The sequence below is a fragment of the Homalodisca vitripennis genome, chromosome 5 (assembly GCF_021130785.1).
Source record: "Homalodisca vitripennis isolate AUS2020 chromosome 5, UT_GWSS_2.1, whole genome shotgun sequence".
In the NCBI taxonomy this organism is placed as follows: Eukaryota; Metazoa; Arthropoda; class Insecta; order Hemiptera; family Cicadellidae; genus Homalodisca; species Homalodisca vitripennis.
In genome coordinates, this window is record NC_060211.1 from 31,735,411 (window position 1) to 31,750,001 (window position 14,591).

Genomic DNA, 14,591 nt, shown 5'->3' on the forward strand with positions numbered 1-14,591 from the left:
TTCATGAGTGACTCCGAGCCGCAACCTAATTTAAGACGTCACGTCAAAAAATCACACAGAATTTCTGATGTTGAGCAATACCTGCATTACAACAGGCTTTACACAAACCTGGAAAATTAAAGGTTATAAAAATGTAAGGGAGCAATTAAAAGACCAAAAGTAAAGGAAAATATATTAAAAAATAAAAACAGGGAATTTTTAAAAACATGTTGCTTATAAAGGTTGCCGTAATACAAATCAAAACTTGTTTAGTTCAAGAAGTTGGAGTTTACTAAATTATGGTAAGTTCAGCTGTTCATCAAAAGTTAGTACTCGTATGCCTACAAATCCCTGGTCTCAAAAGGAATATCTTGTTTGCAACAATTCAAATTCAGGTATATAATGTATACTTGTTTTATATTTAGTTACGTCTTTAGTGGTTGAAGAAGAGCATCAGTTTTGATATATGAAGTAAGAAGTTTATTTTTTAAATTCTACGAAATTCAAAAACATGTTCATCTTACTTTCTCATTTCATGCATGGAAAATTACGTCTAGTAAGACTTAAGGATATAAAATACCCAGATATTTATTCGTCGGTTTTTTTTTATAAATTTCTAAAACTACCTGGGTATTTTGAATTTTAATTTAAAATCTCATCTTTTGAGTAAGTTAAATTTCGGGAAGTGCATGGAAACTCATATTTTAGAATTTTTACAACAGTATCAAGTTATTAAAAGTATCAGAAATAATAATTGGAATAGCACTTCGGTTAAAAGATCAGGGAGTAGAATTAAATAGGTCTAACCCGAGTTCAGAAAAAGTTTTGTAGAAGTCGTTGATTCATTTGAATCTTTTAAAGGAAGATTGATAAACTCAATCTATTCTGTAATTTAAAAAATCCACACATATTAATAGACCTATTCTTACTATGAAAGTAGCAAACGTCTTTTCCTCTCATATCTTTACTAATTTCCAGTAACATGATGACGAGAAGAATAAATCGTAAAACAAAAAGAAATTGTATGCAAACTGAATAGGTACTTTAAATTTCAACTTGATTTAGTAACACATATAATGAGGTTACTTTATCTGATTGATAGGTGAACTTTATTTGAACAAAGCTTATTGCCCAAAGAGAGTGGATAGTGTTAGAAAAACTTTTTGTGGCATTCAAAGAGTCCCCACTTATATACATTAAACACATTGACTTACAGTATATGCTCAGAGGAAGAGATCTGAAGAATCAAATAAAAATCAAAGAGACCAAAATACTAGTTATAGGGGAAAATGCAACATTAAGGGTATTTATTACGTTTTTCTTAATTGGCAATAATTGCCAAAACTGATATGACAAATCCTTATGCAATTTTTTCTGACATAGTGTTTGAAATGTTCATTACACATTCTTTCAAACTATTTAAATACAATTTTATGTTCTAGGTACCTACGTTTAAATTTTCAATTTGAAAAGGCAGGTCTCGTTTTTATTAATTTGTTTAGGTATTTTTATAAGGATGTTTAGAAAAAGGGTGTCACAAGATTCTTTGATTGATAGTTTCAATCAAAAATTCGATCGAAAAAGGCCCATAAACGTGGATCGAGAAATTTGCTGTTTAAACGTCACTTTGTATGTCTTTACAAAAAATATCTCTAGAACTAGTAAAGTTACAGGTACTAAACTACACATAGATTTTGATAAAAAGAGGAAATTAAAGTGTTTAGTCAAATAATAAAAAAGTACCAGTATTGTTATAAAATATTGACCATTTTATAATTATTGTTACAATTTCAAAAGTACTTTTTTCAATGCACTCTGTCATTGCATAAGCAAGCACAATCACTTTAAAGGTGTGCTTGCACAAGCCGAAAGCAACAAAACATTAATTGTCAATTTGAGAGGCATCAGTTGTGTGCAACAATGGAAATTCAGGTTGAAACTTGCAATTTCAACAGTTAGTAGTAGTAGTAGTAGTAGTAGTAAAAGTAGTTTTAATGAATTATCCAGTTGCCTATGAATGGTGTTCAAGTTAGATGTGTTGTATGCATTTCAATAATTAGTTTTTAAAATCATCTTTGTATTGGTATATGTTTATTCAGTACTCAAATTCTGAATTTGCAGACATACATTTTATGTACGGGACAGTTATGGAGAAGGGTAGGGAAGCTAAATGATTATATCAAGAGACATTACCCTAATTTACAACATAAAAATATTAAAGTCAAAGTTTCAAACCAATATTAATTAATTGTGGTAGGCCTAAGAAGGTTGCAATGTCACTGTTAAAAAAGTCCTTAACTTATATTGGAAAAAATCTCAGCTCATTAGTTTGGAGTAAGTTCTCATGCCACTGTTTGGAAGACCTTACATTCCCAAATTATTTTACCCCTGTCATTTACAAAGGGTTCTCTACTTCCAGGGGATAATGAAAGAAATAACTATTTGGTTCCGGAATAGAATACTTTTTAAATCCAGGATTCCTTTTAATGATCATCTATGAAGTTGCATATTACAAGAAATGGGATTAATAATTTCCATAACAACCATCTCTTTTGGCGAATAAAAACCCTCATGCCATATTCAAAAGCTGACACCAAACCAGATAATGTTTGGCTAGGAATCTTATCTATCTGACCCACTTTGATCATACTTCTTATCTAACATATTAGCAGGTGGACACTACCTTCAATTTATTTACCTGAACTTTGCAAATTTCACAAATGATAAAACATCTTATGGTTTTCACACAATGAGGTAAGCGTACCATGAATTTAAGGTAAACATACTAGCCAAAGTAGACAGATATGGAGATCAATGGATTAACCGGGGAGGTCATTTACCTTGGCCTGCTTGTTCCCCAGATCTAAATCCATTGGATTATTATCCTTTGGAATATTTAAAAAGTAAAGTGTACAGTGTTCCAATTGAGAATATCAAACAGATACAGAGAAAAAAGTTTTAATTGTTGTGAAGATATCAGGAAACAATTTGGAATATTTGTATGCTCTTGTTCTTCGATAGATGAACAACAACCTGCATTCAATTGAATGCAGGACATTGTACACCTGTAATGGATATGGTCAGTATGAGATATTTTCAGTGATGAAAAAAATCAATTGAGGTAAGTTAAGTAAAAATAAATTAACTTAGATTTAATTGAGTAGTTTTAGCCTAACAGTGATGTACAGGACAGAATAATTCAAAATTGAATAAAATATAATTGAATGCACGATATTGATAAGACAGCAAACACATTTTATATATATATATATATATATATATATATATATATATATATATATATATATATATATATACGTCAAACAGTTAGAATTTAAATTCAGTTGTTAAGAACTAATACATTTTCGAACGTTAAACACTACCGCTACCTTGCAGATGAACAGTGAACCAGTGGCGACATTCAACTAAATCTATTCCTATGCTACTACCTGGCGGCCATGGTTGTAACTGAAAGCTCGAGTCTAAACATAGAACGAAACATTGTAATAATAAAAGCGTGTTAAAAATGCTTTTACTAACGTTATATTATTGGAATAAACATTTATTTATTATAATTTTTAGAATAAATATATAAAACAATGCGAACGTTTTTTTTAAGTATTTAAAACATATATTTTCCGATAATATATAATCAATGCCCAGCTGTCAAACCAATTTAAGTTTAAGTTATTTGACTGTAATCAGTACTATAAATTATGCAGAGCTAAAAACCAATCTTTCCAAACTATTGAATGAATTCATTCGAGACTCATCCAAAATGAATGTAATTGACTTGGTGTCACAGGTGTGCACAGGTAATTAATCAGTAACTAAAATTCATTTGTATCTTGATCGTTGTGGCATATGTTAATTCAGATTCTGTGATATGGATAAGAACTTATGGTTGACTAGAGATTAGCGAGAAGATCAAAGTTATCTCTAACTGGGTTATCTACCAGATTACATAATTATCTTCCTTCTATCAATCGCATAAGTGGAAACCCGATTGTTAGGTTATTGAGGTACATATATTGAGGGCTGTTTTTTATTATCATTAATTTATGAACTTGATATATTGTAGAATAAACGAGGCTTAGCGAAGTATATTACAAGACATTATGTTGCTATTGAACTACTTTTTATTTGAGGTTATGATGAGGATTCATGTATTATTTTATTAAAAGTACTGTGCGAGTAAAGTTACGTAAGAATGTTGAGTTTAGCTTCCGTTTGAAACATCGTTGTCAATTATGCACTTAATGAGACAACGATCATGCCAATTCATCTGGATTGTTACAATACAATTTCATATATTGTAAATCTCTGATGTCGAAACTATGTAAATTGTTCGTTTTGAGCTTCTTCGTAGTCGACTTTTTTTACTTCTTCAGACGAAACATGACTCCAGATTTCAGAAGTAAAGTCTGTGACAGCGTCAGATTTTAGACGCTGCCCTAGGACGAATGTGAACTGGAGCTAAACTAAACATTTATATAGGAGCCACTCTTCCGAACATACCTACGTTATGTGTAAAGTTACGTACATAAAATTTCAATGCATATTTGCTCAAATAAAACTGCCAGAATTAGTAAGATTTGTATTTATTGAACATTTGCTGTCTACAATATATTGAAAATGTTTTGTCATTGCTTTTTACTGTTATTTAAACATTTAATGTACATGTCCTCGGTAGTATAGTGGTCAGTATCCCCGCCTGTCACGCGGGAGACCGGGGTTCGATTCCCCGCCGGGGAGGTATATTTTTGCATGTATAAATAAATATTCTATTAAAAGCACGATCTTAACGTTATAACATATTTTATATATTTACATAAATTATGATAATTCTTTCATTAAGTTACTGTGTAAATAATTATTTATTGTTTGTAGATATATGAAACACTACTATATTAGTGCAGCTGGATAAGTTGCAAATTCTCATAGAATAAAATTCTGTTACTTTAATCTTTTAAACTGCTAAGAACTTTTTAGTTTCTCTGATTATTGTTATGCTATTTACAATGTATTTGATTTTTGTTACAAATGTTAACCCAATTTTTGATGAAGGGCGCCCAATCATTTTAGAGGATTGATTATCTCACTGCATGTTTATGAGAAATAAAAGCAGCTATTAATTTAATACATTTTGTAATATTAGGGCTAATTATTAATAATTATCTTACTCCTATTATCTTATTTTAGGAAAAACTGAGGATGAATATAAGTTAAATGGATAAACATTAATGAGTGTAAGCCATGATACAGAAATAAGCTGTTATTAAGTTGGTTTCTGGCATTGAGTATAAAAGAAAAAAAAAATAGGATGGAAAGTCTATGTAAAAAGCCAATGAAAAATTTGATTTCAACACACTCTTGCTTTATTGCAACCTCCCTATCTAACTGAAAACGGGATGTTCTACTTTTTTGTTCCTATCTTTCGTGCTAATTTCAAATTCTCTAATACAATATTGTCCCTACCATCAACTAATTACTTTATTTATTTTAATGAGGAAATGTTTTGCAACAATATTAGATATTATGATTGTGTAAAAACTTGCAATTGTTTACGTTATGGAGCACAGCAACTTAGTAAATCCCGTTTTATTAACTTATATTTCCCTAAGTTAATATAAATGTTTACATAACGAGGTTAATAAATCCTAATAATATTATAAATGCGAAAGTGAATTTGTTTTGATTTCACATATAAACTATTCAACCTGAAATTTTACATGGTCATTCTTAGGGTATGATTATAGGCCTATTATTATTTCAAAAATCTCTCTAGGCTATGCCTCCCACTGGTCTCTTACATAGTGAGAATCCGATCTTGGTCTTTAAAGCTGCAAAATATTAACTGAAATAACCTGTTAAATCTAAAACGAACTGTTCTATAAAAACATTATTTTATGACAGCACAACCATATGTTTAATAATTTAACCACTGTTTTCAATTAGTTTACATTTATAATGTGGAAACATAGAGTAAGCTTGATAGTAACAGCACTTCTTATACAATTTTCTGCAACCGCTGTCGAGCAAAGAGAAAAAAAATAAAGTGTTAGTAAAAATATGCTTTTAACTGTACAGTTTTAACAAATATTAAGTATGCACGGTTTGGTCAGTACATACTGTATCATGCAGATATAAAAGACAAAGCTATTCCATCTCACTTTACTATAAATTTAAATACTGTTATAAAACCCATCTTAGTCGTCTTTTAACAAAAGTAGGTTTCTCAGATCTGCGTATGTATATATAACCTAATATAACTAAATTACAATGGCCATAAATATACACTTTTCGACATATTTTCTTGATCATGGTAAGAAGGCACACTCAACATTGGCGTCGGAAATATAATTTACTCGAACCAGAAGTGCTCATACATATGCAAAGCATATGAAATTGTTTGCGAAGGTGTGGGTAACTGCTAGTAAATATATACAATTAATTTAACCATTCAGAAAGTATATGATATCTAATGTACCAATATTGATTTCCAATAACATTTGTTATTTTTTAAATTCGTACTTACATTTGAATTAAGTAGACTACATTTTAAAATATACAGTGTTTTAATTTTTGTTGAAATAAACTTTTTTTTGTTTAGTATTGGTCTTCTATTATTTCATCCATAAGTAATTCTACAGTACCTATCTACTTAATATTTTAATGGATCAAATAGAATTTTAAAACATGTCTTATGTAAAACCTTTTAAAAACCTAGGTGTGCTTTCATCCTTTCAAGTAGTACAACATTTGAAATTTTCAAGACTTCCTCTGAGGGGGACATCCTCCTGATGAGATGAAAACCAGAAAGTCACTTGAATTTATTAATCAATTATAAGTCAATTGAAAATTGAAAAACTCAAATGGTGTATTCTTAACTGTAACTGTTCACTGGTTGGGGGGGGGGGGGGGTTTCAGACTTAATTGATACTCTGTATTATAAGTTTCACTGTTTGCAACCAATCATTCCCCCTTTCAGGTTAATTATGGAATAAAATATTCAATTATAAATAAATAGTCTAATGATATTGCTCAATGTCACTACAGTATTTTCACATCACAGTTAAGTCAGACAGAGAAAAGACCACACATGAAGATATTAGTAATATTAATCACTTATACAAATAATATTGAAAACCATTTTTAGTAAACATTACAATAAGTTAGCTCAATAACATGAAATATAGAGTGATTGAAATGACTAGAGATCTCAAATGAATTCATACCAATTATGTTCAATTTAAATTAACTACTTTCAAGTATCTTATTAAATTCTCTACTCTTATTTTCACAGTAACGATTGTAATTTAATTCTCAAATCAGAATAAACTTCTGGATTAACTTCTAATCTTATAGTAATAACTTCATTTATATGATTAAATTTAAATTGTCGAGTATTTTCTATTACTGTCAGTTTACTCAATAAAACATGTGTTTAATAGTTTTCTTTAATAAATTTGTAATCGCTGTTTCCTTTGTTTTCTGTTAGATAGTGCAAAACCATGTTTCAAGTGGATGCATTAGATGCAGTATCTTTTCATAGACTGATGCGCAATCAAAGACTCCAGTATCTAGTAATCATCTTAAGTAAAAATTATATGTCAATATTTGTACTGTAACTATAATTTAAAACAAATGAATATTTATAAATAAATTGTTAAAAATAATATACACGGTGACTAACTCATATGTACAATATAATACGCACACACAGTTTAAATTTCAAAAATTGATGAAAACTTGTCAACTACTGTATATTCAGGATCAAGAAAACATGTGTTTAAGCGTACTCTAGTAATTTTTCTTTTTGACCTTGGTTTAGTATACAATATTACTGTCTGCGCCAACCCAATCACGAATGAAAGTTAAAATGGTAATATGATAACAACTTTTATTCATATAATACAAAAGTCTATAATTGCATTCTCAAAACATAGTACACTTACCGATATAAAAACTTGAAGTAATTTGTTTGTAATAATTTTCTTTATATATCTGAACGTTAATAAATAAGCAAAATTTTAAAGTAATATAGTTCTACTACTTCATAAATTAAATCAATTTTTAAACAGAGTACAATATGACATAGCAACATTTAGCTATCCACAAGATATCTTGAGAGACATTTTATCTGTAGACTTTAAACTTTGCATGAAACTCAACTTCTACATAGAGAAGAATAAGTCTGATGATGGTGCACGTCTATCCATGGGATTTGGATGAGTGTTAATGAAGCCTTTAACTCAGTAGGTTGACACAACATTTCTCTTCTCTCTGCCTGAGGGCAGTAACAATTTCTTTTCTGTGCATTTGTATGTTTGTCTATCCACATGACATCTGGAGAATAAAATTACGAGATATACTTGATATTTTGCTACAGCAGACTAACAACACAACATGTGGTCAAGCATATTCTGATCCAACAAACATTGAAATAAAGCAAACATTCCTATTTATTACAGTGAAATTGGCACTTAACATATTCTTTTCATACCTTTAAACCTATGTAAGGAATTGTGTCAAGTTATTGTAGTTATATTTTACTACTTTACTCGTTCTTATACTTTACCTGTAGTCTCTCATTGCTGTTATTTATATATTGTGTCTTGTTAATTCTTGTCTATTCTTGTTTATTCATGGTTTTATTCTCATTGTTTCGTGCTAATTTATTGCTGTTATTGTTCGTTGTTTTCCATAGTTCAAATCACGGTACACTAATAATTAATTACGTTATTGTCATTCATAGTTTATATCCGTTTCGTCACTTAAATAGTTTATTAATCGTTATTGCTCTATTTGTCACTGTAGTTGTTTACCTACTTTCATTGTTTAATTATTGTTCAAAACTGTAAAAATGGAGATGTCCGTTGAAATGTAAAATAAAATAAAAAAATAAAATATTACTAAAATAGCGCAAGTAAGTAATAAATCAAGTGCAATTATCATTAGAATAAGGAAATATCAAAATATTTAAAAAATTTTTTACTTGTCATCAAATATTGATTAGTGACTGTAATATTTCATCAGTCACTAAATATAAAACAATAAAATACAACAGTTATATTTTAAAATATTCACATGTTTAGAGTTGGTATTAATGTTTACTGCCCAACTTTTTCAGACAATTTATTCAGTAACCTTTATGCTTGAATAACTACCACTACATATTAATGTCTGACAGACAACAAATTAAACAAATGATGGAGTGCTTATTCCTTGTATAAAATATAACAAGGAAGGAATATACACCATGTTTGATGTAAAAGGCTTCACGAACCTTGCATACAAAATTTCAAGCCTCCAGATGTCCTGTGGTTAGATAGAGTATATGATGTAAATAAGAAGTTTTTACACCCTCCTGTAGACAAAAAGAAATTTTTCAGCCTACTCATTGACTGTCAGTACAACTCCATGGTTGGACATGCACCATCATGGAACTCATTCTGCACATCAATATATCTTTCCATGTGATGTTTTCAAATTTTTGTTTATTGAGTTAGTCTTCATAGTAGCGCGATAGAGAGGGTACTATAACGCTATATATAAGATTGCGCTTAAATCAGTTTTGACTCCAACTTTTAACATTAACATTATTTTTTCGTTTTACTTCATGAATAATATACATGTATGAATATCGCTCATGTTGAAATCTCATACGATTGTACTCAGCTTGCTTACAAATTTATTTATCATGCTATTTTCTCGTTGCCATCATGGTTACCCATAAGACCAATGTGAAAATGTTTCCTGACGCTTAGCCGAATCCCATGGAGCACACACCATCAGTGAACTCAGTGTTACTAATAATAATTGTAACATTCCACATCTATAGGTCAATTCGTTTTTGAAAATTCATGTGGACAGACAGACAATAATGAAACTTTTTCCAGTCCCACAAGTGATAGGCTTCGCTAAAGCTCAGCCAACTAGTTGTGTAACTTATATAATAACCAAAGCTTGCACATACATTTTGTGTTTATTATTCCTAGCAATAATGAAATATCAATTAGGATGAACATCTTGAAATAACCGTAAAGTTCTAAAATATCATTCATTATTCTAGTATGCAATGTATACTATAATTTAGTTACAGCAGACATTTTCTGTAACTACAACAGAAACACAGAACATATGTAAATATTTTAATCTCCCACGGTTGGGAAATGGACATACCAGTACTAACCAGGCTGGTAAAACTGTTTTATAATCTCTACCATAATTGTTTAACAACAGGGTGCTTTCAGTTAAGAAAATCTGTGAAGATTAACATGTTCTAAAAATAACAATAGTGACGGGCGATCATGGGTACACCATATCAGTAGACGTAGTATTATGGTGTATGTGAAAAATATGTAATTGAAAGTAATGTTTTTGGATTTTACAATAGTGTTCAGGAGGCAACGTAGTCTTGCGAATGATATTGAGTGGGAACGTGTTATTGAAGAATTTGAAGTAGTGAACTGGTAAAGGGTGAGCCAACGCATCGCGGCCCACCGAAGCGCCCCTGGCGGCGGACAGGTCTACCACGGCTGTCGGCGAGGCGACGAGCCCTATTTTTAGTCGTCTCCTGATCAGTGGATCGTCGACTTCACTCGCGGGGCCGCGGGAGTAACGATGAGAGTGCTAGCCCGGTGGACAGCGGTAGCGGCGTTGCTGCTGCTGCTGCTCGGCGACTGTGCCGCCGCTAAGAAGGCCGCCGACCCGGCCCAGCCGGCACCCAAGGAGAAGAAGCATTCCGAGCCCGTCATCGAGGAAGTAACCGCGAAGCAACTCGAACGAGTTCTCAACGAGAAAGACTTCGTGGCCGTGTTTTGGTGTAAGTTGTGTGTGTAGTGCCAGTGTTATGTTAGGCTAAGTATGGGCCCGCCTACTCCGCTCGCCCGGGTCGGGTGTCCCCCCCTCCACGCACGGTTTACTGCCAGACTATTTTTCGCTCATTGTTAAATCCGTGGGAAGGATGAAATGTTTCTGGGACGAGAGCGTTCCTCTGTCCTTCTGGGCTCGAAGTTTCGCTTCTTGGACTTCACGGCTGTCACGCCGAAGGGCTATTTTGCTGTGTGCGATCAGCCCGAGCTTGCGATTTTAAATATAGTTGTCGGCAGCTTATTTATTTTTAACAAAGCTCGGTAACAATAGGCTCTGATTGTATTACGTAAGGGACCACATGCAGGTCGATAGTCTTAAAGTACCGTTTGGGGTTGTTTTCTAGCACTTTTAAGTGTTCGTTCTGTACGCAAACATAACCTCCTCTTTAAATGTCCGTGAATTGCAATGTTACAACTCTACATGAGTTAGACTGCATCACATGTTTACTGATCTGGAATAAATTGTAATAAATTCACCACCACAAATTCAGAGCAAAACATGCCAAAAAGTTGCTAAATTTCAATACAGTACGGATATAACAGTTTATATAAAACTATCCATAGTAGTGTCTGGTCATTGTAAAATACTAACGAATTGGGAGATAAATTTGATTGTCATAATAATATAAGTTAGCAGTTTGGCGAACCACGTGTGCCATAAAAGAACAGAATGGTGATATTCCAAGAAGGAATATGCACCAGTAAACTCGTTATTGTCTATGTAGAAATTAATGCAAAACTTCAAGTCTAAAGCTCAATTTGTTCTTGAAAAACCTGCTGACAGACTGACAGACAAAAGAAAAATTTTGCAAGAAACATTAAACAGGATCTTTTTAAAGTAGACATTAAGTTTTGTGCTAAAAGTTAAGTTTATAAGTCAATTTGTTCTCGAGGTATCCTGCGGACAGACAGACAGGCAGAAGATACATTATTTTGCCAATCTCTTAAAAGTATAGGCTTCGCTAAGCTTAACCAAGTACAGAGTTATAACATTAAGTTGAGTTTTAATAACAAAATAACGTAATGTATGGGACTTCAGAGGTATATGTCAAATAAAAGGTAAACTGCTTGAATGTACTGTATGCAATGAGTCATTAAAACATAAATATACAATTTCTTAATGTTATTTACAATCTAAATTTGACACACCAGCGATTCGGCTGTAAGACTCTCAAGTCTAGTGACAGTGATAATATCTATAATCGCGTACCGATTATAATCATAATTATCAAAATTTTAAAAGTTATAACCCATTGTAAATAAATTCCTACTTTACTGTTGTAATCCCAGTAATCTGTGTATGAAGCAAGAACGTAGCCAGGAAAAATTGGGGGGGGGCGGAGGGTTCGACAACTGATATTTTCCCGTAGTGGCAGAGAGTAAGGCTCCATTTTGTTCCTTTTACATTTGTTGGGAACGATCTTTCAGTGGTACGTCAGTAGTACTGAATTATTTAAACAATAATAATCGTTTACTAAACAAGTAATTGAAAACTTTGAAAATTTGGGGGGGGGGTCCGGACCCCTTGAACTCCCTCGCTGGCTACGTCCTTGGTATGAAGTGATTTCTCTGGTTGTTAAAAAGTATTTATAATAGTTTCCAACATTATTGTGCATTTTATTTTGTCCATTGCTAATTTATTGGTTGTACTGGAAGAGAGAGCAAGATGTAGGCTATTGAGTTTAGATATCCCAAAGTACATTTAAATTCAGAAATTTGACCATATACTTTTAGGTTACTGAACGAGTAGTTTTATTCTATCATGCGAAGTGAGGTGCTGTTTGTTCTCTTGGCATTAAACCGTAATTCATGGTAATAAAATTTCACGCCAAGCTGTGACGTACCGGTATCTAGAATTTGAGTTGGCGTGGGGAGGGGAGGGTTGTGAAGCCATCTTGTCATTTCACAGGAGTGGGTAGATCGGCATCTTTTTGATATTGAGTTGTTATTATTGAAGTTAAAGAGAACGAGGACGAAAACTGGACGAGATGATTGAATGGATGTGATTAAACAATAAGTTTTTTCTACGACTTACGTCCCGTCATTTACTTACTTAAAGCCCATAGAGGTATGCTGTTATATTGTAAATAATATAAACTAGCACGTTCAATTTCCAAAACTTACATTAAACTGAAATTATAAATGATATTTTATCATATTCGTATTAAAGAAGTATCTGATCGAAAGTCTAATTAAAACGTCTATAACAATTCTAAGATTAACGATTTGAAGCGCTTATCGGTCTCCATGGTCGCAGCAGCTGATCCTATCGCTATTATCTTTTGGAATGGGTTTTGAAGAGGAAGTTGACCGCGAGGGTTTCCGTCTCAGTTTGTTTCGGTGAATTAACCAATATAAATCTATCATTATTATGTCAACTTTTTTATCGGTTTCTATTTAAAATCTTAAGATTTATACCATGACTTTAATGGAGAAGTTAAGTGTAATGTAAGAATGAATGAAGAACACCTTCGTGCTTAGGCTAAGCGGCAGGTGTTCATACCTAACCTCAAAGTGGTCCGGTAATGAGTAAAGCAATGACGCGATGTGAACCGGAAGACTAATGTTAGTAATAAAGAAAATGTTTTTACTTTTCCTCAAAGTTTTGAGGAACCGCCCTTCTCCTCTGATAACAAGTATTAACCTCAGATTTTGAGACAGTGTTTAAACTGCTACTGAAATGAAGTCCAAAATCTACAATATTACCAACTTATGTTACTCTATAGAGTAAATTTTTTCTTTGAAATCATAAAAATTGATATAGTTGGGTCGAATAGCTAAAACAATATAAAATATGCTGCACAAATCTAAAAAATATTTTATGTTAGTAAAAACAATTTGGAAAATTAAAGCTTAGCACACCTGTAAGAGTAAAAACTGAAATTTTAGTCATGTCAATAAGTTTTTTGATTAAAAATGTTACTTATAGTTTGATTTCTCTTAGGATATTTTCAATAACAAGGTAGTGTGCCACACCATGTGTCATGACTGTTTTAAATGGAAAAGGAAGCAATAAAATTAAATAATTTTGTTTCCTGACCTTTTACAAGATGCTAAATAAGCTTTACAGCCTAATTAATTATAGATTTTTGACACTTGGAAACCACATAATATGAATGTTGTATACCAAAAATGGATACAGCATTATATAATGTTAATATAACACACATAAAATCCCAGAGCTATAACAAGTTGAAACTGCTACAGAGCCCCAACATTGAGCACTGTACCACTTTGGAGCCAAGATGTTAACATTCTTTACATGTTGTAACTACACATTCAATCCCAGAGCTATAACAAGTTGAAACTGCTACAGAGCCCCAACATTGAGCACTGTACCACCTCTGAGCCAAAACGTTAACAATGTATACATGTTGTAACTACACTTTCAATCCCAGAGCTATAACAAGTTGAAACTGCTACAGAGCCCCAACATTGACAACCACCTCTGAGCCAAAACGTTAACATGTATACATGTTGTCACTTTCAATCCCAGAGCTATAACAAGTTGAAACTGCTACAGAGCCCCAAAATTGAACACTGTACCACCTCGGATCAAAAATGTTAACATTGTATACATGTTGTAACTACACATTCAATCCCAGAGCTATAACAAGTTGAAACTTCTACAGAGCCCAAACATTGAGCACTGTACCACCTCAGAGCCAAAATGTTAACATTGTATACATGTCATAACTACTCATTCAATCCCAGAGCTATAACAAGTTGAAAATG

The 14,591-nt window shown here is 32.2% G+C and overlaps 1 protein-coding gene and 1 non-coding gene across 2 annotated transcripts in view; both read left to right on the plus strand.

Annotated features, from left to right (window-relative positions):
* The first annotated feature begins 4,662 nt into the window (after window positions 1–4,662).
* Window positions 4,663–4,734, plus strand: Trnad-guc. Its single transcript has one exon. It is a non-coding gene; the product is annotated as a tRNA-Asp (tRNA).
* Window positions 4,735–10,536: 5,802 nt separating this feature from the next.
* LOC124361938 overlaps window positions 10,537–14,591 on the plus strand; it is a 123,195-nt gene continuing 119,140 nt past the window's right edge. Inside the window, 1 exon segment of the mRNA XM_046816018.1 lies at window positions 10,537–10,807. Coding sequence (XP_046671974.1) covers window positions 10,606–10,807 — 202 coding nt within the window. The 5' untranslated portion in view covers window positions 10,537–10,605.